The following is a 24,555-nucleotide window of genomic DNA, read 5'->3' as shown; positions in this document are numbered from 1 at the left end:
TCATGAGCTGGGCCCTCCCTCACTGATCACTAATTGAGAAAATGGCTTAGAGCTGGATCTTATGGGGGCATTTTTTTTTTTTGACTGAGGTTCCTTCCTCTCTGATAACTCTAACTTGTGTCAAGTTGACACATAAAACCATCTAGTACACCATCCATATTTTAAAAACTATTTGATTTGATCTTTAGACAGGGTCTCTCACTGGCCTGGAACTTAGCAAGCAGGTGTTAGTAGAGCATCCAGGGAGTTCAAGGATTCACTTGTCTCCACTGAGACAGTTCTGGGATTGAAAGCAGGAGGGAGGGAGGTAGGGAGGGAGGGAGGGAAAGATTCAGCTCAGATGTAGAACCCCCATAACTTTACCATTTTTGTTCCACCCTGAGCAGATCTGACTCTCCATGGTAGTTGAAGAAAGAACTCAGTAACTTCGTGATTTGGGCCCATCAGAACATGAGCCTTTAGCCAATCCTTAACAATTTGGTAGGAATAAAAATGGTCTTGAGGAGAGCTGGAACTAGATCAACAGGACTAGAGATGAGATCCTGGCACCTCATGGGTTGGTCAATGGCATGTTACTGGAGCACCTGAGAGCCTGAGCATGCCTGGTCCAGGATGAAGATTTCTAGTCTCGTGCTGAACTGTGACTTTGCCTCCTAGGATTTCCAAAGCCTATTTTGATTCTGTTACTGACTGTCCTCTGCCCTGGGACGGGGTTGGCACAGACAGGCTGGCTGCCAGGAGCTCCAAACATATACCCTCCATATGGAATTTCCCGGAACCTGGGTGCATTTATGATCCAATCCCTGGACTTGGCTCTGTAAACGCCTTGGGCTTAGTCACTTGGGTACACTAAAAGGCGGCAGATGACCAAGGCAATGCCATAAGGCCAGTTGAAGCCAATTAGGCTGCATCAGCACTGGGAGCTCTGTCCAAGGTACAGTGGCCCTACCAGTGATATCCCAGAGTATCCAGAATTGCTCAAAGCTAATTGGTGGTTAGTGAGACATCAGTGAATCCGGCTCAGGCAGTCCCTTTGGAAGTGGAGGGCTGTTCTGTACATCCCTCTGCCCTTTATGTTGGTAATCCTGCTCCCCATGTTATCTGCAGGCTGTCCTTTGAATGGCATTTGTCTAGCTTTACTAAGACCTGCCTTCTCTCCAGGGAGCTGCTGTGCTAATCTGTAGGGACAGGTGGTATCTCAGTAGAGTGGACAAGAGGGATATCTCCTGGGGGGGGTGTAGGAATGAGGACAATCCTATCCTAGGTGTTCCCACAAACTCTTTACAGTAGGGGCCCATGGTACAAAAGCAGGGGCAAGGACCAGAAGGCCAGATTCACCAGAGGCCCCCAGTGATTTCTATCCTTCAGCATATAAATGGCCTTGCTCATACCCTGGGTTATGTTCCTGTGGCCTTGTCCTCCTGTGCTTTCCCCAACCCCCTGAACATTCCAACTTGACACTGGACAGAGCCTGTGGCTGTCTACTCCACCATGGGGCCAGAGCAAGGAAGAGCCATGGCGGTTTTGTTCAGGTCTTTTTAGGCAACCATGTTTAGGTATAATAGGTGTAGCTTTCCAGCCATACCAAAAGGAATAAGGTTTTCTGACCCTCTGGCTCTTGCAATTGTCTTGTCCCCTTAACCATTACACTCCTTCAGGGGTTGTGTTGTAGATGAATCCACTGGGGCTGGGTCTTTGTTTTCAGCATTCTGTAGAGTTGTGGGTTTCTGCAATGTGACCCATCTATTGCAAACAAAATCTTCTTTGATGAAGGATAAGGACTGCACTTAATATGGATATAAGGACATGTATCTAGCCCTGCAGTTATAAATTATGCTGGTTTAGTAAAGGGCCATGTTTGGTTCTTCTTAAATCCATGACCTCACTAACTGGGGAGTTGGCTAGATTTCCAGTACCAGGTATGACCCTTCTGTTAAAATTTTACCTAGGCTTTAACATTCCATCTAGGCCTTAATATTCGACCTAGGTCTTAACAAATGAAACATTGTCTTGAAAGATCAAACTAGACAGATGGTGGCTATGGACAAGATATAAGTGCCACCGTTGCACCTTTATGGATCCCTTGCCATGCTGGTCACTGTTGTGTTTCAGAGCTGGTGGCTCTGCTGGCTCCCCTCTCTTGGCAGCCTGCTTAGCATTGTCTGGTGCTACGAAGGCCGGTTGCCAGGGAGGAGACTTTCAGTTCAGATCCAACTCAAATCCTCCACATCCTGTCTAAGGTGCATGATTTCTTCATCAATAGGAACTTACCTGGAACTTCTGGGAGGACACCAAGGATAACAACAGTAGCCTATATTATTTTGGACTCCCTTGATTAACTCAAAAGGGCATTAGTTTCTCTATGTCTGGTACTAGTTTTTTTTTTTTTCCAGATAGTCTATTATAAATGTAACTTTTATTCTCCTGTAGTAATTGTCATCTCTGAGGCTTCCTGCCTCTATCTGCTAACCTAGGCCTAGTCCTGGAACCTTCTAGCCTCTATACAATCTTATTTAGATTTAGAATGTTTTCAGCCTCTGAGACTTACTGCTGAGTCAGCTCACCCTTTCTAGTCCTTCCTGATCTCTGGCTGGCTGTGTCAACTCAGCTGTTCTGGTTCAAACTCCTCTCCAATCTGATTCAATCTGGCTTTTCTTTCAGCCTCTGACTGGGTCTGCCTGGCCTCAAAAAACAAAACAAAACCAAACCTCTGGCAATTTGTTCTAATCTGGCTCCTTCTCATTCTCTAGCTCATTCTGTGTTCAACTGTATCTAGCTTGTTCTCTCTGCAACCTGACTCTATCACTGCCCCAGTAGAACTGCCTGTTAGGACCTAGGTAAAACATTAAGGCCTAGATGGAACGTTATGGCCTAGGTAACACTTACCTGGCTAGCCTGCCATTATAAGGACACTTCTAACATGTTACTAGGAAACTTTGTATCCCAAGATTGGTTACATATTCTGTTATGTTCTATGCCTTTGGAAACCAACCATGACAGAAGTCAGCACAACTATTTTGTATAGTTACCTACAGTAAGATTGGACCTGAACCAATTACCCAACAGCACTTCCTGCACCTGTGTAAAAACTGCCCCTAAGATGGACCCCAACATAAGAGAGATACTTGTACCAATATAAGAAACTATTTTGAATAAGACTTGCATTTTGAATACTGTTCAAGTTTAAGTTCCCAAGACCTCCCTGGAAACTGATATCCTACTTGGCAGAAAGAGGCATATACATGGGTAACTGAAATCCTAGTTGCCAAGCTAAGACATGAATGTTAGACAAGTCCCATGCTGGCAGATAAGACACAAATATTAGACAAGTCCCTTGCCACAGTTGAGTACCCTAAGCAATGGGAGCAGGATAAGTGTACCCCTAAATCCTGTTTGGTGGAATACCTTGACACAGATGTTTGTAGATTTCAGGCTTTAAAGCCCTGTAGGATCTTAACTTGGGGTCATGGCTCAGTTCCCGAATCTGGACCATGACCCTGATCAATCAGTCCTGGGGCATATGCTCAATAAACTATCCCTGTCTGACTGAGATCAGTGTCTGTGTAGTTTGTGAGGTGATTCCTAGACCCCAACACAGCCTCCTTCATCTTTTCCTGTGCTCTCTTAAGTCGCCTCCCCTTTCTCTCCTTTCTTGTGAGAGTTGGGCATATCCTATTCTGTCAAATCTTTCTCTGATTTGCCACCTGTCTGTCACTCAATTAGACATCACTTTCAAATTTGGGTGCTAACTTCTACAAACTAACTTCACATTCATTTTTTGGGGGGATTCATGATATGTAGTAAGTATGTAGTAAGGGCGTGTCTGTATTCCAGCCAGAGGGACTAAAGGTGTGTGCTAAGGGATGAGCCACACCACAAGTAGAAACAATTTTTTTTTCAGTAAATAGCACAATCTTGGGGTTTACAGTGTGATCAAATCTCTTGCAATAGTCTATGGCTCTTGGAGGGAGCACTGTCATCGATCTCTATCCACCCCCCCACCCCCCACAAATTTAGGTGTGGTTTTCTAAAGACTACCAACGCAAACCGCAACCTTGGCATGTTTATTAGGTACAGCACAGGGGAAACATTTGGCTAGTTTTAGTACGAGATCCCTTCAGGCAGCCTCTGGCTTTAAACATTTAGGAGGAAGTTGCAGCTACTGATCTTTGTACTCGCTGATCATCTTCACAAACACTCGTACTCGACACCCCAAGGGAAGCTTTGCTGTTACTCTTAAGCCTGGTCAATTTGGATAATGGCTTTGCCATCGCCACTGATAAACATATATTCTCTTAGAGGTTCTTCAACTCCCTACATCCCCCTCTCCATGGTGCCTTTTTGCATTCCTGGTTTCTGCAGTTACTCCAGGTTATACAGTAACATCTGAAGATTTTGAGCTAGGAATCACAGATGAGAAAGAACACTCGGCATTTGTCTTTCTGGATATTGAGTTACTATAGTACAACCAGTCTAAGCTTATCCCCGATTAGCTTACACATAAATGAGACTCAGACATTCGTTATTTTATTTGGCTTTGACAATGACTGGGGAGTAATCCCTAATCCTTAATTTCTGGCCTTCCTACCTCCCCAGTGGTGTACCCCAGATATTTGCTGTTTCTCCTAGCCACATGCTCATGGTCCATCTCCCCTCATGGTGGCTTCCTCCTCCCTCTTTTCCACCCCCTACCAGGTAACTCAAAACCCACCTACCTCTAATCCCTCCAGTGATTGGCTGTAGCCAATTTTATTTAACCAGTAGTTTCAAATCAAGGGACAACATTTGTACCACAAAGCTTGTAAACATGAGAATTCATTGACCTGCAGGTACAGAACTTAGAATTACAATACACAGCGACAGCCCAAACCTCGGCAAGTTACCCCACTTGATATATTTTCTAGTTCTCTCCCTTTACCTCCAAATTTCACAATTTCTTTTTTTTTCTTTACAGCCGAATAGTATTTCATTGTGTATATGTACCACATTTTCATTATCCATTCTTCTGTTCAAAGACATGTAGGTGCTAGTCTCCATTTCCTAGCTATGTGTAATAGACCAGTAACGAACATGGGCGTGCAGGTATCTATGAAGAAGGATACGGAATCCCTTGGGCATATGACAAGCAGTGATATAAGTGGGTCATGTGTATGATAGATTTGATTTTAGATTTTTGATAGTTTTCTAAATTGATTTTCACAGCTGCCACACCATTTGTACCCTACAGCAAATGCAGATGGTTTTGCCCACACCCTCACCAGTGTTTGTTTATTTGTTTTTTGGTTTTTTTCGAGACAGGGTTTCTCTGTGTAGTCCTGGCTGTCCCAGAACTCACTCTGTAGACCAGGCTGGCCTCGAACTCAGAAATCTGCCTGCCTCTGCCTCCCGAGTGCTGGGATTAAAGGCGTGCGCCACCATGCCCAGCTACCAGTGTTTGTTGTTGTTTACTGACCTTAGCTGTTTTGACCAGGGTGAGATAAAATTTCAAAGTTGTTCTCATTTGCATTTTGTGAATGGCTAGGAATGATGAACATCTTCGGTTTTTAAGAGCCATCCTTAGTTCTTTTGAGAACTCTGATCTGATCATATCCACGGCCCATATTCCGGACGACTCTTTGATTTTACAGTTCTGTACATGGTGTGGGACATTCATCCTGTTGGATGTATAACTAGAAGACTCACTCTCATTGATGCCTTCCTTTCCTCTTGACTGTTTCCTTAGCTCTGCAGAAGCATATTAGTTTTATGAGGTCCCACCTGTCAGCTGTTGACCATAATTCCTGGGCAAATGTAGTCCTATTCAGAAAGCCCTTGTCTTGTAGAGTAGGGTTTATGTTTTTTGTTTTTCCTAGCAGTTTCAGGCTTCATATTGAGGTTTTTGGATAGCCTTGGCTGTCTAGGAGCTCACTCTGTAGATCAGGCTGGCCTAAAACCCAGAGATCTGCTTGCTTTTGCCTCCTAAGTTCTAGGGTTGAAGGTTTTCAATACCACTGCCTGGAAGTGCTTTTTATTTTTTTCTGTCTTCTATTTCTCTGAAGAATGTTGTGGGGTTTTTATTAAGCTTGTGCTGCATCTGTAGATGCCTCTGGTAGGATGGTGATATTTTTCATAATAGCAATTTTACCAACCTGTTAACATGAGTTTTTCTGCTTTCTAGTGTCTTCCTCAATCTATTAAGGGATTTAAAGTTTTCATAGTAGGGGTCTCTAATCTCCTTTGTTAGGTTGTTGTGGTTTGAAGGAGAATAGCCCTTATAAGTTCATATAATTGAATGTTTGGTTCCTAGTTAGTGGAACTGTTTGGGAAGGATTAGGAGGAATGGCTTTGTTGAAGGAGGTGGGTCACTAGGGATGGGGGTTTAAAAGCTCATGCCAGACCATTTCTCTTTCTGTCTCTCTCTCTGTCTCTCTCTCTGCCTTGTGCTTATGGATCAAGATATAAACTCTCAGCTGCTGCTCCAGTAGAAAAATCCTGCTTTTATAAGTTGGCTTGATGTTTTACCACACAGCAGTAGAAAAGTAGCTAAGGCAGTCACCTGAGTTCAGAGTATATTCAGGCTGTAATTTAGGTCACTGGTTCAACGTCCTTTTTCATCTCTGAGATACTCTGATGCACTGGGAAAGGCTCCATGGTTAGGTGTGAAAAGATTCCAGGGCCCAGGAATCTCACATCTGTCCACTGTCCCAGTGCCCATGTGCACTGGGTGCACTCCTCATGGTGCTGGTGCTAGTGGATCCCTGCCACTAGAAGGGATGGGATCTGCCTCCCTGAGGGCATCAGGAAAGAAATCAAGCCCATTACAGGACACAAGGCACTGGGACTCACTCCCACACTCCCACAGGTTTGGAGGGTGACCTAGCCTCACAATTAACCAGTCCCTCTTGTGACATGGATCCAGGAGTGCTGAGGCTACAATGCCCACGATCATCTAGCGGAAGGAGACAGGGTTAATCCAAAATGGTCTGAAAGTCTGTGCTTAGGACTGGGTCAGCTGCAGCCTTAAGGATGGTCATTGTCGCCTCTGGGAGCTTCCGGCATAGCTGTTTTTGGGCTGCAACACAAGATGTACTCAACTTTCATTCCAAAGGGGTGAGGTAGTTCCTTTGCCTGCCTGGGTCAAGTCCTGGCCATGTGTAGGCCAGGCATAAGCAGGAGTCCCACCCAAGAACACACCACCACCACCACCACCATCACCACCACCACCACCACCACCACCATCACCACCACCACCACCACCACCACCACCATCACCACCACCACAGTGGGCACACAAGGACCTCAAGCTTGACAATCCGGGAACAGGAGCAAGACAGGAACCTGAGGACCACCCCACCCCCCACCATCCCCTGCATCTAGGAAGCAGCCAAGCAGAGGTGTGAAGGGACCAGGCAGGGATCTTGATTGACACATGTCACCCCATGGGCCTCTTCCGAAATAAGAGTCTGAATAGAGGGAACAGGAAGGAGGAGACGGAAGCTATGGTCTAGAAGCCTCGCTCCACTCACCTGGGGCTGCCTGAGTGGGCCCCTCCCCAGGAGATGGGCGTGGAATCTACCGTCTACCTTTGGGTTCACCTAGGCACTCAGTGTTTGAGGGGAAGGAGCTCACTCACCTGTCCTCAGAGGTCCCAGGAGACATTTGTAGATGACAGAATGAGCAGCCAGCTTGAGTAGGAAGGCTTGGTAGCAGAGCCAACGTGTGGCTTCAGGAGGAAAGGAGCCACAGGCACCCTTGGCCTTTAGTGTCATTCCTGGGGGATCAGACAGAGGCTGAAGAACCCAGCTGGCCGCAGACCCTCATGACCTCCAAGGAGCTCTCAACAACCCCCTAACCTGCTAGGGCTGAGGCCCAGAAAGGATGGTTGGTTACACGAGCTCCTGAGTGAGTACAGGATGCCCGCCTCCCCCACCCCATCTATGAGAATGCTGGCCCTTGGCTATCTACACACCTGGATTCTTGACCTTCAGTAGAGCATAGCAGCAGGATGCTTGGCTGGAGATGATGCCCAGAAAGAATGTGAGGTTCTTCCTAACATGCTGGCCAAAGGGAAGCTGAATCACACCTGCATGGAACCTGGGCGGGAGCCACAGTGGAGGGGAACAGACTCTGGTAAGTGTGCATACACACAAGCACAACCTCTTGTCTATACATACATGTGAATTATAAACAGAGATTCATGTGCACCATATATTTGCATGTACAAATGGAATTACAACTACAAGTGAACACACAAGCATGTGTGTGTGTGTGTGTGCACATGTCTTCATTCCTATATAATGTCATGAAACTAGTCACTTCCCAGGTACCTTGTGCACCTGCTACATCATATCATATAAGGAGGGTAGACTGCTTGATACTGAAATTGTGTATTCTATAGCACAAGCTCTTCCCCACACCCAGCCCCAGTGACCAGGGAGGTTACTTAAGAGGCAGCCAGATACACAGTAGCATAAATCTGACCTGGGTTGGTATGACCATCTGCCAACTTCCAGGAGAATGGTGGTGCTCTCTGCCACAGCTCTGCAGGGCAACTCTCCTTTCATGAATCAAGAGAAATCAATTCCACCCCTACAGGAAGGAAGGGCCTATGTATGCTGTGTGCCTATGGTCATGCAGAGTAGTGACTGTGTAATGAGTGAATGACATGGGCCTGGCCTAATGCACCTGACTTCAGATGCACATAACCGAGGACAAGAGTGTTCCAGAGGCGTAAGCCAATGTGTAGGGCACCACGGTGGCCAGGCTGCTTCCAGCTGGATGCTGGTACCTTCTGGTGCGAGACTGGTGACACTATCAGCAAAAGATCTGGTTCAGTGCTTTCTGGGGCTCTGAACCCCCCTGCTTCCCTTTCACATCCTATTCCTTCTGTGGTGCTTTCTTGGGGGGCTCCTTATGCCAACATCCCCTCCTGTCTCAAGACCATAGGCTCTGGTTAGCACATAAGGTTACATGTGCTCTCAGCACAGGGAGACCAGAAGAGGTTCTTACCTTACAAATATGGGGCTGTGTGGAGACTCAACTAAATACTGCTTTTTTTCCTGACCGCATTTCAGCATGCCACCCAATCAGGGGGAGCAAAGAGCAGCTCTGCCTTGAGCTTGAGAACCCCAGCAGACAGCATGGCTGGCATTTCTGGTCTGCGCCTCCCTCTAGTGGTGGCACAGCCCATGACTCACCTGTAGGCCTGAAGCAGGAAGATCTTGTATATATTGATGCAGACTGTCTGGAGGCTGTTCACCTAGAATCCCAAGAGAAAGGGAACCATCAGCAATGTCCCTGAGATCACAAATGAACACTTTCTGTGTTGTTGTCAAATAGGATGAGGAAGCCACTTGTGGGGACCCCCCCAAAAAAAAATCAAGCCAGGCCCCCATGGGGAGGAAGCAGGAGAGAGCTGAGGCCAAAGTCTACAACAGTGGTCCCTGCTGGACAGAGACCTCAGCAGTCATGGCCTAAGAGTCCAACGCCAAGGTCAGGGAACCTTTCTCTCTGTGGGAGCAGATGTCAGGGTTGGAAAGTGATGGAGATGAGCAGGGTTAATGCTCAGGGGTCCTCAGTTCACATCCACCTTTCTACATGTTCCTCACATACATGGCTTGCGTCTGTACACACATGTGCATATCCATGAACATCCCCCCCCCCCCAAGAACAGGACCTATCCTAAGATCCAACAGGTGAGGTAGCTGCCTGTTTACTCACCTGCAAGTCTAGAAATAGACCGTGACACTTCAACCGCAAGACTGACAGGAGCTTGTTCTGCATGGTCTTCCCAGCCTTGAAGACACTCTGGAAGGTGAGGCTCGTCTTAATTGAGGTCTGGGCATAACTGCGGCACAAAGGTATTCTGTGTGATTCCCACACTAGCTCCTCCTGAGAGACCAACACCAGTGCCCTTCCACCTCTTGTCCCTCTCTGCCACACATGGCAGGCTTAGATGTGGTTGGACCTTCACACGTGGAACCCATTCCAGCAATTGGGACTTGCTTACAGCACCACTAGAAGCCCTGGACAGTCAAACCCAACCAGATGTAGTGAACAACATACATTTTATCGGGGCATGGGATTACCAGACATTTTTGCTCATCGGTGGCAAATAAGAGCTGTGAAAATTCAGTTCAGAAGGAATTGTGAATCTATAGGAAGTCACAACCCTGTGTGTGCTTCTTTAAGTGGTTGCAGCCTGACAGAGCACCTTCCCGGCACAGGGCTGTGATTAGAGCATATTATCTCCAGCCAGAGTTTGGTGACAGCAAACAGTAAGGGATTGCCTATAGTGGTGTCCAACCACCTGCAGACTGCAGGATGCATTTTGGTCACCTTGGGACAACAGATGGGACATGTCCAGGACAGAATGAAGGGGTGGTGCCTTCTTGTCATCCAGTGACTTTGCATCATCCTCAAAGATGAATACAAGCGAAAGGTTGTTACCTCTGTCAGGTTTCTTATTTTTATACATGTGTGAATGCATGCCGGTGAGTGTGGGTGGAGGCCAGAGGAAGAGGTGCCCTGCTCCATGACACTCCTTGGTATTCTGTCAGTTCTCATCACATTTTGTATGTGAGCTGCGGTTTGGAAAAAAGAAATCCCTATCACTGTGCTTTCCTTTTAGGATGTTGCCAGTCACTCTGGCTGACCTCCAGACACATTGTCCCTGGCTCAGGCATAAGGAAGAGCTGAGCTGATGCATTCACACCGAAGCCTCAGAGGGTGAGCTCACAGCCACTCTTAACATGGACTCTGGAAGCAGGAACCTTATGATCTACATATGGTCTCTAACGATCCTTGTCCAAGGCCAGGCTGGCTTCCTTAGGGTGTGTTGTTTTCAGGCTCTAGCAGCATGTTCAGAGGGAAAATTCTTCTTTGATTTACCTATGACTCCATGGCTCTGAAGAGTGCCAGGGGCTGGAGCAGAAAAGTTGGCGTGCTCAGCACTGAGCTGGGGGCTGGGGAAGCAAAAGTGGGCCTGGGAGGCAGAGGGTGAAGTCAAGAAGTTTGAGCTCAATCCCAGGGACCAGACTGATTCAGCATACAAAGGCAGGGAGGCTGAGGAGCCCAGGTCTGTACAGATGGCTTATCTGCACCCAACTTTTCCCTTATAATGTGACCCTTCAAAGAGCACAATGGAGACAGAGAATTTGGATCTGAGCTCAGAACAGACAGCTGTCAACACGGTGGGGTTATCAGTCTCCTACCGGAAAGTCAGAATATTCATACTTTTCACTTTTAAAAATAAATGGTCCAGGCCGGGCGTGGTGGCATACGCCTTTAATCCCAGCACTTGGGAGGCAGAGGCAGGTGGATTTCTGAGTTCGAGGCCAGCCTGGTCTACAAAGTGAGTTCCAGGACAGCCAGGGCTATNACTTATCAAATCTGTAGTCTTCAACTCTAAAGCTAAAAAATAATGTATAGCCGGGCGTGGTGCCACATGCCTTTAATCCCAGCACTCCGGAGGCAGAGGCAGGCGNATATCTGAGTTCGAGGCCAGCCTGGTCTACAAAGTGAGTTCCAGGACAGCCAGGGCTATACAGAGAAACCCTGTCTCGAAAAACCAAAAAAATAAATAAATAAAAAATAAATAAATAAATAAATAAATAAATGGTCCAGCTCTTTTCACCTGTGCCCATCTCAAATCTGTCCTATCTACACTGAGACAACATCTGGGCCGTGAGCTCCTGGTAGGTGGAGACCAACTCCCATCCCCTCCCAGCCTCTGTACTTCATACAGAGGAGGGCATTGGCTCCATGGTCTCCAGGAGACTTGGAACAAGGCTGAAGATGTTCTCATATTGCCCATCTCCACGAAGAAAGGGAACAATACCTTTTGGCCTCTATCACTTCAGGCCTCACGGTCACTTGTGTCTAGAAGTAGGAAGCAGAATGTAGTACCCACAGCACCATCTGCTCCCATGACCTCGTGGTTCCCCCGTGTGCTTACCCTGAGTAGTTACAGAACACCTCCAAAGTCTGAGTGTCTAGCAGTAAGCCACACCAGGGAAACAGGCAGTGAGTAGGCAGCTGGTATGGAGCTGCACCACCCAGGGCACCAGTCTCCACAGGGAAGTTCACCACTGTCTTCTGCAAGTTTATCATGCACCCATACTCGGGAACGCCACGGACCAGAGTGCTGAATAAAAGAGAAGGAATATTGGTTATGGGAGCCTGGAGACACCCAGCACATGTGACAGAAATTCTCAGAGGTGTTCTGGGACCAGAGAGAGCAGATGCTTGTGGGTATCCTGATGGAACACCAGGTACTCTTGCTCTGGACGGTAGCCTAGCTCCCGTCTTCTGTGTAAGCAATGGATCAATAAGGCTATCTGGCCAGGCCTCAGACAAGTGGAAAATTTCACATGACTCTGTGAATCCTCTTCCTATGACCCCCAAAGCCTATTTTCTTGTAGCTACTTTGAGATGCATGTAGACATGTATTGCTTCCCCTATCAGCAAATACTAAATGATAGACTGTTTGCCTATGGATAGACCTTCCAGTAAGTTGAAGGCAGAGGTGTATCCCCCTCCACCATCCCCCATGGTGGACTCACAGCAGCAGTCTGGCTCCTGTACCATGAGTGTGTCTACTTGATGTCATCCATTGCCTGTGAGCTCCACATCCTTGTGACTGGTCAGCCCCTGCAGTAAGTCCTTCCCTACAGGTGTCCATAGATAAGCCCACCTAGCAGCCCCTCGTGGTTGCCCTGACATTCATCCAGGGCATCCTGACATTGCCTTGACAAGGTCTTAGGGGCAAAACTGACTTCTGGAAATTTCCTCAACAGCAGCAGTTTCCTCTGTCCCAGTGGCCGCTGCCTATGGGCCATTTAACTCCTAAGTGCTACAGACGTGGTGGGGGCCTTCATTGGGGCTGGCTTACTGGCCTTGACAAGCATGGCCTATTGGGCTCTGGGATCCTGTGCTACAAGTATAGGCAGTCTGCACAGAACACTGGAAACACCAGTATCTCAGAGGTGACAACTTCTTAGGGCTCAGTTTCATTAACCACTTTCAGGTTTCTTGTCTCTTGCCAATTATCCTAAAAAGAAGCCTACAAACTTTATAGTACCTGGAAGGAGCCTCTTCTGTAATAGCTGATTTGAAGAAACCCTCAATCTCTGCAGTGCCTAAGGAACCTTATTGTATGGTTGCTGCTCTGAAGCAAGGCTGCAGTACCTGATTCTAGTTTGAGCCACAGAAATTAACTTTACAACCAGATGTGCCCAAATCCCTGGCCTAACCTGTACATACTATAAACATAGCTAGAATACACACTAGTATGACTATTATGTAAGAGAAGTGATCACTCCTTGTGCAATAGCAGTGCCTCAAGACACCAATGTCTAGTAAATCCAAATTCTCTCGTCTCTTCCTAGCCATCTCATAAAGAAAAGCAACTCCAAAGAACCTGCTCACCCAGTGCTTGTTCACGGTGTGATGTGAGGTCTCCAAGTTGTTAGGAATGTTCTCAGGGACAACACACCTCCCAGGAGGGCTCTGTGCCTCAGGCCTCAGCAAACAGCCCTTCTGTGGACTCAGCTGGGAGGGATGGGAGTTAATGCCTGCTGTCCTATTTGGAGACTCTTTAAATACTGACACTGACCTGGTCTCTCACTGCATGCTTGGTGAGACCAAGCTGGACCAGCTATGAGTGTCAGACTCTCTTCCTTGGTGCTACAGGTGTCCCATACCTGGCTGTGCAGGTGAGGTGCCTCTGCCACTTGGTCCTGGTGACCATATGAGCTCCAGGCATGCAAATTACTAACCAGTTAAATGTGCTGCCTTAGCACATTTTTATATCTTACACAGATGTGTGTATGTGCGCTTACAGACACACACAGACACACACACAGACACATACACAGGCACACACACACACACAGACACACACACACACACACACAGACACACACCTTGATAATACAGTAGAAACCCAGGCATGATGGTCCTTACCTGAGGAAGGCTTTTGCTTGGGCCAGGTGAGGCGTCACCAACAGAAAGTCATCAACAAAACGTAAAAGCAACCTAAATAAAAGACACATCAAGAGGTCTCATGGAGCATCCACCTTTAAGTGAGCCAACTTATAACACTTTAAGTATAGGAATGCACATAGACAAAACAAAGTGATTCTTCCAGAGAAGAGAATGACATTTTACTGTCCTAACAAGAATGGCTCTGGGATGCTTAACAGATTTTCATGAAGCGAAGGCAATGGCCTTCACATCTGGAACATGAGCCAGCTGTGACACCCACTCAGTGACCCAGCCCCCTGGGAGCAGTAAAAGGAAGAAACATTTACCCATCCCGCTGCACCTCGGCAAACAGCTTGTTCTCCATGTCTCCGAAACACAGACTGCAGAGCAGGGTGGAGAGGCTGGAGCCCTGGGGGATGCCCTGGCACTGCACATAGAACCTGGTGGTGGTGATAGTTATGGTCAGAAGCAGCAGCCGTGGTGGGTTTCACACTTGTATCTGATATCCCTCCCCATGTGTGCATGAATTCATTCAGTCACCATTCAGTGAACACGCTCACAGGCCACGTACACAAATAGTGGCATCTACCATTGTCAGCTGCTAAGACCTAAAAAGATAACAAATTAAATACCACCCTTATCTCTTCCATCCCCACTCTTGGTACAACCTGGGGCGGTGCAGACCACATCCCTGTCCACTGACTCCAAGGCTATCCTACGAATAACAAGCAATCAGCCTCCTGAATATTTATCTGGGACAATTCATAACAGATTTATTAGTGAAGGAGCATTTGTGAAAAAAGTTAGTGCCTTCTCAGAGAACACAATGGAACCAAACATACACACAGGTGCAGGCAAGCAGGTGCTGGCGGGGGTGGGTGTCATCAGACGGTCAGGACAAGGAGGTCACCCAGGGAGGCACCCCTCACATTTGCTCAGATCTTCTCCACTAGAGTAACAGTCAGGAAGCTCAGAGGCCCTGTGCACATGGATCTGACTTTTAAGTGTATCAAGCAGAACTGCACGAGGAGTAGGCTAAGTTTCCTGCCACATGGACACAGACTCATGAATCTGTGCTCAGTGCTATCAGGACTCAGGCGCACCCTTGGCTGTGTTTGTGAAAACACACTCAGTTGCACACTCGTAGCCTGTGGTGTCGCAGCATGTTCATTTAACATTTCCAATTACATCCTAATACATATTGTGAATTTAGATAATCAGATATTCCTTTCTTGCCTGACTTCATCTCTGAATTCTGTTCAGTATTGGCGCGCCTATCAGCTCAGCAAAAAGGAGCCAATTACTGTTGTACCAGTCTCACAGGTAGGGACTTTGGGTACAGAAGGTCCAACCAAATCCTCAAGCACTCAACCTCACATCGGATCCAGACACATAAAACAGGCCTTTGCAGGCTAGGGGGTTGTTAGGCAGCCCCAGCCCAGAGCCAGTCTGGGCTCTCTTCACCAGAGCAGTGCTTTTTAAAGAGTACCTGTTTATTGATTTTTTTCTCCTTAAAAATGGGTTATAAGCTGAATTATAACCATTGTGTGTTACATAGTGTTACATAGTTACATAGTGTGTTACATATTTAGCAAATGTCAAGTTACAGAGCCTCTGAATTCTATTGTCAAAAGCCTTTACTGAATCTATTGAGATGATCATGTGACTTTTTTTTAAAATCTTTAGGAGCATTTGTGTCAGTATATGTGTTTATAGACCTATACACGTCAAACCATTCTGTGCATCTGTAATTTAGAAAAAAAAAAAGTGTGCCTGGCCTGGCTTGTAATTCTCATGGTAGTCTTGGGCGGATTCAGCCACGGGCACTGTACTCTATTCTTTGGTGCTCTGTGTGTCCCATGCCTGGCTGCATGGGTGAGGTGCTACTCTGACAAATTGGCAACATGAGCTTGAGGCACACAGAATCATTAACTTCACCGGAGCCATGCTTATTCGGGGGCTCCTAAAGCCCCATGGGTAGGCAGCTCAGTGGCCCAAAAGCCAGTAAGCAGAAGGCCAAGACAATTCTATGAAGAGGAGCAGGGAGGGAGGAATGAGGAGGAGGCAGACACTCAGAGCTCTAAGTGCTGTAGCCAGTCAGCAGGCACCTTGCTCAGCAGCCAGGATGACCTCTACCCACCTGCACCTGCCCTGCCTCTGCACACCTGCCCCATGCCTATGCCCACCTGCACCTGCCCTGCCTCGGCACATTTGCCCCATGCCTNTGCCCACCTGCACCTGCCCTGCCTCTGCCCACACTCTGCACACTTGCCCCATGCCTGTGCCCACCTGCACCTGCCCTGCCTCTGCCCACACTCTGCACACTTGCCCCATGCCTGTGCCCACCTGNACCTGCCCTGCTTCTGCCCACACTCTGCACACTTGCCCCATGCCTATGCCCACCTGTCACCAATCTTTACGACACTGTGACGCAGGAAGTGCAGGAAGAAGTCAAAAAGGCTGCTGCTGCTCTCATTCTTAGAGATGCTCTAGAAAACAATGCAGACAGACTGGCATGAGGATGCTGAATGCCACACAGGGCTGATACCAGATGCCCACTTAAGCCCAAGTATTTATGATAAAGTCGGGGTGGAACCAGGGTCACTGAATGGCTAGGCTGAATTTGACTCAAGGTGACAGGGTATGCAACTTACAAAGCAGTGAAGTAATCTTTTCCCACAGCACCAGGTCTGGAACCTTGAAGCTCACACAGTACCCCGACGCGCCAAAAGACAATTGTCCAAAAGTCTCAGTGAGCATGGCCATCCCAAAGGTAGAGTATGTATCAAAGAAGGTTCTGTAGAACCACTGACTTGTGCATGGGGGGATCTGTGTGTGGCTTATGGAAACACAGCTTCTGACATAATGGGCCAAGATGGGGAACACAGATCAAGTCCAACTCGTCCTCCAAGAGCAGGTGAACTGTCCCTTGATTGTGAGGTCAAAACTGAGGAAGGAGATATCTTTACCAGTTCAGCTTAGGTATGGGAGACAAGAGGGCACATCAAAGCAACTCTTTGCATGCCCACCTCAGTTGGAGGGTTCTGGTTATGTCATGGGGACCGCTACCAGTCCTGCTACCCTTGTTCATGGGTCCCACTACCAAGGAGCATGTTGGTCACATTCCTGCACTGAAGCAAACAGCCAACTAAAGGTGGAAAGTTCCCCCCAGATGTGACCCATTAATAGGAAGCCCGAGGACCTGCTCGATGACAACGGAGTTCCTCAGTGCACTGGCATCTGAGTCCTGCAGATGCTTAAGGAATTGGCCCATGTATGGCTGGAGGTCAGAGAAGGTGGTGACCTGTAGCAAAGAAGAGGTGAATGCTTGAGGTGAACCAGAGGGGCACATGGTTTTTCTGGCCAGGACAGGCACAGCCCAACAACAGAACACCGTGGGACCACGCCATTGCAGAGTCTTGTGTGAGAAAGAGAGATTCCAGCACCCCAGCAGGAGGCGCCACAGAAATAGCAGCCTTCACCACAGGCAGCTTTCCTCAGGCCAGGCATCTCCTTAATTGTGGTTACCAATTATTGCAATACAAGCAGCACCCTGATTTCTCCAGTGACTATGTGTGGCCAGGAGGAAGAGCTGACAGGGGTAGGGAGGAGATGGCTCCTTCATCTTCTGCAATGGACTCTCTAGGAGGCCTGCCTTTAATCAAAGTGGCCACCAAGTCCTTTGTCTGCAAGACAGGATGTCACCAGAAGGAATACAGCATCTACTGATATGGCACGGGAACGAGCCCAAGTGAGGCATCTAGAGGCATGAACACTGCAGTCTCTATGTGGCCCCGGCTGTCCTCAAACTTACAGTCTTTCTGCTTCATTCTCTCATAGGTTGAAATCACACATTGGCCTTGAATTTTAAATTTTCCCATGTTAGACTCCATTTGTGAATATGGTCAAAATGCATTATACACACTTATGAAGCTATCATAATGAAACTTATGTACCATTAACATGTGATAGCACAAAATAAACAAAAATCCCATGTGCCAAGTGGGTTCGTTGTAGTGTCAGGAGTAAAGTTAGAGTAGTTACAGCACAAGAATTAACCTAGAAAAGAGATGCAAGATCTATAGAAAATGCCTGTACTTTCAAAATAATTAAGTAACATGCTTTTAAATAACCAAGAGGTTATCAAAAATTAAAATAAATAAATGAAGATTTTCACACAGGATGATAGAGAACTGGCAATGTGCCACTATGTGCATGGCACGACTGAGAGCTTTTGAGAAATGTGTAACTTCAGGTGTTTACCTCAGGCTGGTGCATCAAAGGCTCAATAAGTAAAGACACTCTCGGCCAAACCTAATGACTTTGTTCAATTCCCAGAATCCACATGGTGGATGGAGAAAACTAACTCCTGCCATGTTGTCCTCTAGCCTCTCCACAGGCGCATGGTGGTTGCTCCGGCCGAAGCAGGGAAGGAATCTCCTGGGTGTAGTGATTATGGATATGCACATGGGGCGCAGAAGGTTCATGGCCACTGCACACACATGCATAAGGCTTGCCTGTGAGTCTCCCTCAGGGAGAAGCAAAGGAAGTCACTTTGTGTCTCTCCCAGGCCTAAGTGCAAACCTTTAAACCTGCAGACCCCATCTGCCTACTGAAGAGGTCACTGGATGCATAAACCATTAAGCTGCCCCAGAGATGGTGGATAGTTGCAGGTATCTCCTGGAAGGGGATGCTCCATTGGGAGTTCCCGTAGATGGAGGCAGGCTGGATCAAACAAATGATCACTGGTACCATGGATACCCGTGATGCCATGGACATGCCACAAGTGAGGACCTATCACAGCCACACCTGTGTCACTGACAGATACTAGATATCCACAATGTGAATAGGCTCGTGTCACCAACATGCTCACAGTACCGAAGGAGAGTCCACTATGGTCTTACCTGTCTCCTAAAGGACTTGTGGACTTGGCCTTGGCTATCTCTCCGGACCACTGCATACTGGCGGACACAGTACGTGCTCTCTGAATGCCTGATCATATTGGCAACAACCTCCACAAGCTTACCCTGGGGAATGGTATCATATGCCCTGGCCACATCTGCCTGTAGGATAAATGTGAGCACCATTAAGCATGGCTGGGTCCAGGGTCAGGGATCCTGATGGCTCTGTCCTTGGCGCCTGGGTTCCAACCTGCCCACAGCAAACCTGGAGGAGATAGAGAGATGCAGGAGGATTCCCCATGCTTCTCCACTACACTAGTACACATTCCCACCCCACGTTCCAGACAAAAGACCCTGGGGCATAGTGGGCCTATTGTCCTCTCTCTATCCCATTGCTCCAGATTGAGTACCCTAGGACAAGGAAAGCCTACATTATCCTTGAAGACCCTCGAGGCCTACAAGGGCCCCTGATGCTGAAGCATCCAGGCCCTGGTGGTAGAGTCGGGCTTGGCTACTTCTCTGAATAGGACCCAGCATCCAACGGGTCTCCCACAGAGCAGAGTCCAGAGAGGTTGGAATGTACTGTCCAGGGAACTCATATAGAGCTCAAGACTGTCCTGGGAGCTAGTTATCACCCCCCACACCCCCGCCATGGGGTCTTCCTGATCCTGAGAAAACTGGAGGCCATGACATTTTTGGCCTGTATAGAATAGCAGGCCAATACTCCCAATCACCAGCTTGAGGCTGCAGCAGGGTCACCCAGTCCAAGGAGGTCCCTAGAGCCCAGATCATGAGAGCAAATGTGATAGACAGGAGTCCAAATGACCACCTTAACAAAGTACATTCTGGGTGTCTGGTCCAGAGCACGCACACGCAGCACGAAGGCCCGCCAGGTCCTGTAGATGTCATTCATACCCAGTACAGAAGACCCCATAAGGTGAGGATGTTTTGTCCGCTCATAGTTGAGCATGCTGAAGAGAGTCTTGAGACGCTGGGTGAAATGCTGGGCCTGTGCCAGGGCCATAGAGGACACATTAGAAAGGGACCTGGATGGCTGTTCCCTGACCACCCTGATTTCTCAGAATAGACTCCTATGCTCAGCCCAGAGCCAGAGTCTTAGAGGATCTATCTCACTAAGTCAATTGACTGTATTTGGGGCCTTCATCCAACCTGCCTCAACCTGTTCTCACCCATCTCCAGGGGCAGTGCATTCTAGAACATGCCCACTGGGCTCGAGTCAGGTTCGGGGTCACCTTTACTCACAGAGGTCCTCCAACTGAGCTGAGGTAACAATAGCTTCACGTTGTTCTCTGGGGCATTACTAATGACCACACAGGCACTGGTAAGGGTCACAACTGTTACTGACATCTAGATATGTGGATGGGTGGCAGCTGACCCCTGGTTACTTTGCCCCCCTAGCATAGAGGCCATATAGTGCCTACCCTACCTGGCAGGATCTGTGAGGGATCTCCAGGGCTTGTGTTCCAAGCTCTCTGGGTCTTGGGACCATCTCCCATCTCTAAGACCTTTCCACATGCTGAGTTTTTAGACTTATGAACAAAAGGTTTCTCAGCCCCCCTCAGAACTTCATGAGCCCTTACTTAAGTCAAGAGTATAGACTCAACCATCAGTATGGGGCCAAATCCAGTCACCTGCTTCTTTTTGCCAAAAGCTCTGGTACCCATGCCATAACTCATGTTCACAATGGGCCGCAGACCGTTGGGCTTGGGGATGAAGCGTAGTCTGCAGATGGGCACGGCTAGCCAGGTGTCCTGGTGATGCCTGACCTCCACTTGTGACAGCTCCCGTAGCTGCACTCTCTCAAGGTGCTGCCTGTTACGGAGAGCACTGTGGAGTTATGACACGAGCATGCAGGAAGTTCATGAGACACATCCCATAAGGGTGGTTGGGAACTTGGAGCACTTGACACCTGACTATGCTATGGGGCTACATCTAGGATCCTAATAACCCACACAAACCACACATCCCATAGAACTGTCTGGACAGGGTACATGACACGTCGCCTGGGTCGGCACCTGGGACATCTGGTCCCATAGCCTGCCCTTGGTGTTCTCTTCTTGGGGGTCCCACTGGCCAGGATACTTTTGAAGCAATCGCTGACTCTTATGGATATCTTGACTTAGATATAGGTATGAAAGCAAAAAGTGTCCCTGCTTGCCCCCCAGGAAGCCTTGTGCTGGTTGCTAAGGATTCCATAAGCACAATGGGTGTATATGATACATAGCTAAGGCTGGACCTCAAGAAAACTAACATGGAGCTGGATGGTGGCGGTGCACACCTTTAATCCCAGCACCCATGAGGCAGAGGCAGGTGGATCTCTGTGAGTTTGAAGCCAGCCTGATCTATAGAACTAGTTTCAGGACAGCCAGGACCACACAAAGAAACCCTGTGTAAAAAAACAAAAACAAAACAAAAAACAAACAAACAGAAAAAGAAAGTCAACATGGTAGTCTGTTCTCTGCAGGCCTTGCCTGGCTGCTTGACTGCCCTCTCAGCTTGGCCTTTGTACCTGGAGACAGCAAAACCCCAGCTCAATCTGCACAGAACCTCAGCCACTCAGAGTCCTGCCACTTCTCAGGGTGGACCCTTGTGGTTTCCCACAGAGGAAACACTTCCTTTTCTTCAGGGGAAACATGAGGTGGAATCCATCAATTCTGCTAACATTTGATAAAAAGCTCTCCTACTTTAGGGATCTTATAGATGGTACAGATCCAACTTATGATTTCACAGGCAATAAAGCAGGGTCTCCAGTCCACAGCTACAGGGAGTCTATGCCCTCCAGGTCCATGCACAGGCTAGCAGGTGCCACACGCTGTGCATCAGTGCCTCTGTGTATGCACACAGGAGACACTGATACCTGAGAGATGCTATGCGGTACCTGACTCCAATGCTCTGCAGCTTGCTCCACACACTCTTACGGTAGAAGAAGAGCTTGTTCTTCTGGAATGTGGTCTCTGTGATGTAAAAGAATGACCTAAGCAGCTGTACCACATATGTGTCCATCAGCCAGAACAGGAACATAGCCAGGATCCTCTCCCTCAGACGGTGCTCGGCAGCGGGGACACAGTCCTTCCCTGAAAGCAGTAGATACTCAACATCCGTGACTCATCTCAGATCCACAATGTCCAGCATGGAAGCCATAGGTCCCAAAATGAGCCCACTGCGTGTTGCTCTGGACATACTGGGCTCTAATAAAATGTATTAATAAGCTAGTTTAACCTTTGTGTGTTTGCTTTCTTTATGTAAACTAAAGTTCCCTGACAAAGCCATGTCTGGATCCTGCAGGCCTACTGACTACAGATGAAATGCTGCTGATGGACAGGGACATGTTCTCGAGTCAGCCTTCATCCCGCAGTAGCAGTCTCTCACTACCAATCTCTCTATCTGACCTAGCACCGCGGTGACGATCCGGTGACTCTTTTAGGCTAGATTGACTTAGCAAGCCCTAGCTTCTATCAGCTCTAAATCGAATTATATCTTCAGATGGGAGATAGGGACGTGGCTCAGTTGGTAAAGTGCTTGCTGGAGGGGCATGAAAACCAAGTTCAGTTGTCAGAACCCAGGAGTGGTGACATGGGCCTGTCATTCCAATACTAAGGAGGCGAAGGCAGATGTATTCAAGCTGCATCAGCAAGCTCCATTAAATTAAAGACGTGATTAAAGATGACACCGGGTGTCAACCTCAGACCTCCGCACACATACACAGGCAGACCTCAGTGGGGGCTGGTATTATACTACCTGGTCACTGATGACATACACCCATTGCTGCTGAGCAGTGCCATTCAGAGATGTCTAGAACAAAGTAGAGAACAGGCTGCTCCTACTGCCATGCTAGACGTGTGAGTTCCATGTACCATAACAGCTGTATACATTCTGTGTATCTCCAGATACCACCAGGGCCTCTTTATCCAGGAAAAGGTGGGATTACCAGCAGTGATGAATATGAAGGAAACTTGTGAAGGAGAAGGGGGATCCCAGGAGGAGGTACAAGCCAGAAGACAGGATGAACAAAGAAAGAAGGACACAAGGCTGGAGAGCTGGCTCAGTGGGCAAGAGCACTGGCTGCTGTTGCAGAGGTCCATGTGGTAGCTTACCACCTCCTGTAACTCTAGTTCCAGTCTGGTCAGCTACAGCACCACGCATGCCATGGTGTACATACATATATTCAGGTAAAACATTCATACACATAAAATAATGATTAAAAATAAGTCAATATATGGAAGAAATGGTGTGGAAGGTTAAAACTTTATAGACAAGCAGTGACCTTAAAAAAAAACAAGAATGACATTTAATTGGGGAACAGAGAGGCTGAAGACAGACTTAAATCAGCAGAGGGATAGGAGCTAGTAGAGAAGCTGATCAGGGTTCCAAGCACGTTAAGGCTCGAGTGTACGTTGATCGCTGGCAGAGAACAGCGCACCGAAGTTCTTACTGCTAGGAGGTAAAGACAGCATGACAGCATGTGCAGCAAGTTCCTCAGATGGCAAGACACCAGGGGCGCAGCAAGAGTTACGGCAAACTGGCTAAAGAAACGGCTCGGCTGTTAAGATACTGGCTGCCTTTTCCAGGGGACTGGGGTTTGATTCCCAGCATCCACATGGTGGCTCTCAAGCATCTGCAACGCCAGTTCAGGGAGAACTGATGCTCTCTTCTGGCTTCTGCAGCTACGAAGCATGCAAGAGATGCACGGGCATATACATGCAAGCAAAACACATACGCATAAAACTAATGAAAAAAACTGGAAATAACAGAAGCCGCACATTCAGACATTCTTAGGAAGGGAAGGAAGGAGGGAGGGAGGGAGGGAGGGAGGGAGGGAGAGAGAGAGAGAGAGAGAGAGAGAGAAGCTAAGCTTCCCAGATAAGTGACAACTGTCAAACTGGCAGGGCAGTATATTAAAAAATTCACCTGTATACTGTGAAAAGACACATCTAAATTCTAAGAATTTGGAAATTAATTAAAAAAAAAACACCTTATTTATGCATATGAGCACACTGTAGCCGTCTTCAGACACACCAGAAGACGGCATCAGATCCCATTTTATAGATGGCTGTGAGCCACCATGTGGTGGCTGGGAATTGAACTCAGGACCTCTGGTAGAACAGTCAGTGTTCTTACCTACTGAGCCATCTCTTCAGCTCCAGAATTCAGAAATCTTAAAAGCAAAACTTAAAGAAAAAAAAAAAGCATAGCAGGGAAAGAGCAAAGCAAGCCTGGTTCAGTCAGTTTGAGTAGATGAGAAACTGCAGGTTTACACACCTTTAGTCCCAGCTTCCCCAGAAGCTGAGAGGAAAGAGGGCTGGTTGCAAATTTGAGGGCAGCTTGAGAAATTTAGAAAGAAACCTACTTAAAAAAACAACAACAACAACAATAACAAAAACAAAAACCTCTTTTACATTCAAAAAATTACTAGAGACATAATTAATATCCTGGTAATCAAAGATTCCTTAATCAGAAAGATAAAAATTCCAGCTGGGTGTGGTGGCCTGTATCTTTAATCTCAGCGCTTGGGGAGGCAGGGGCAAGCAGATCTCAGTGAGTTCAAGGTCAGTCATATCTACAAACAAGTCACAGGCCAGTTAGAATTGCATAGTAAAATCTTTTCTTTTTCCTTTCCTTTCCTTTCCTTTCCTTTCCTTTCCTTTCCTTTCCTTTCCTTTCCTTTCCT

At 47.6% G+C, this 24,555-nt stretch overlaps 1 protein-coding gene across 3 annotated transcripts in view; it reads right to left on the bottom strand.

Annotated features, from left to right (window-relative positions):
• Positions 1-5,447: 5,447 nt before the first annotated feature.
• Tert (telomerase reverse transcriptase) overlaps positions 5,448-24,555 on the bottom strand; it is a 23,973-nt gene continuing 4,865 nt past the window's right edge. Inside the window, exons 3-16 of one of the 3 annotated variants that reach the window (XM_021208529.2) lie at positions 21,766-21,961; positions 20,519-20,699; positions 19,696-19,875; positions 18,870-19,028; positions 17,168-17,269; positions 16,369-16,454; positions 14,292-14,405; positions 13,945-14,016; positions 11,936-12,124; positions 9,700-9,826; positions 9,177-9,238; positions 7,949-8,073; positions 7,613-7,750; positions 5,448-7,051 (exon numbers count right to left, since the gene is read on the bottom strand). In XM_021208529.2, coding sequence (XP_021064188.1) covers positions 6,948-7,051; positions 7,613-7,750; positions 7,949-8,073; positions 9,177-9,238; positions 9,700-9,826; positions 11,936-12,124; positions 13,945-14,016; positions 14,292-14,405; positions 16,369-16,454; positions 17,168-17,269; positions 18,870-19,028; positions 19,696-19,875; positions 20,519-20,699; positions 21,766-21,961 — 1,835 coding nt within the window. In that variant the 3' untranslated portion in view covers positions 5,448-6,947. Of the gene's footprint in view, positions 7,052-7,612; positions 7,751-7,948; positions 8,074-8,500; positions 8,569-9,176; positions 9,239-9,699; positions 9,827-11,935; positions 12,125-13,944; positions 14,017-14,291; positions 14,406-16,368; positions 16,455-17,167; positions 17,270-18,869; positions 19,029-19,695; positions 19,876-20,518; positions 20,700-21,765; positions 21,962-24,555 lie in introns of those variants that run through there. The other 2 variants (XM_029544139.1, XM_029544140.1) reach the window with 2 other exon arrangements.

This window comes from Mus pahari, chromosome 11, assembly GCF_900095145.1.
Source record: "Mus pahari chromosome 11, PAHARI_EIJ_v1.1, whole genome shotgun sequence".
Lineage (NCBI taxonomy): Eukaryota > Metazoa > Chordata > Mammalia > Rodentia > Muridae > Mus > Mus pahari.
This window is presented reverse-complemented; position numbering and strand designations above follow the sequence as displayed.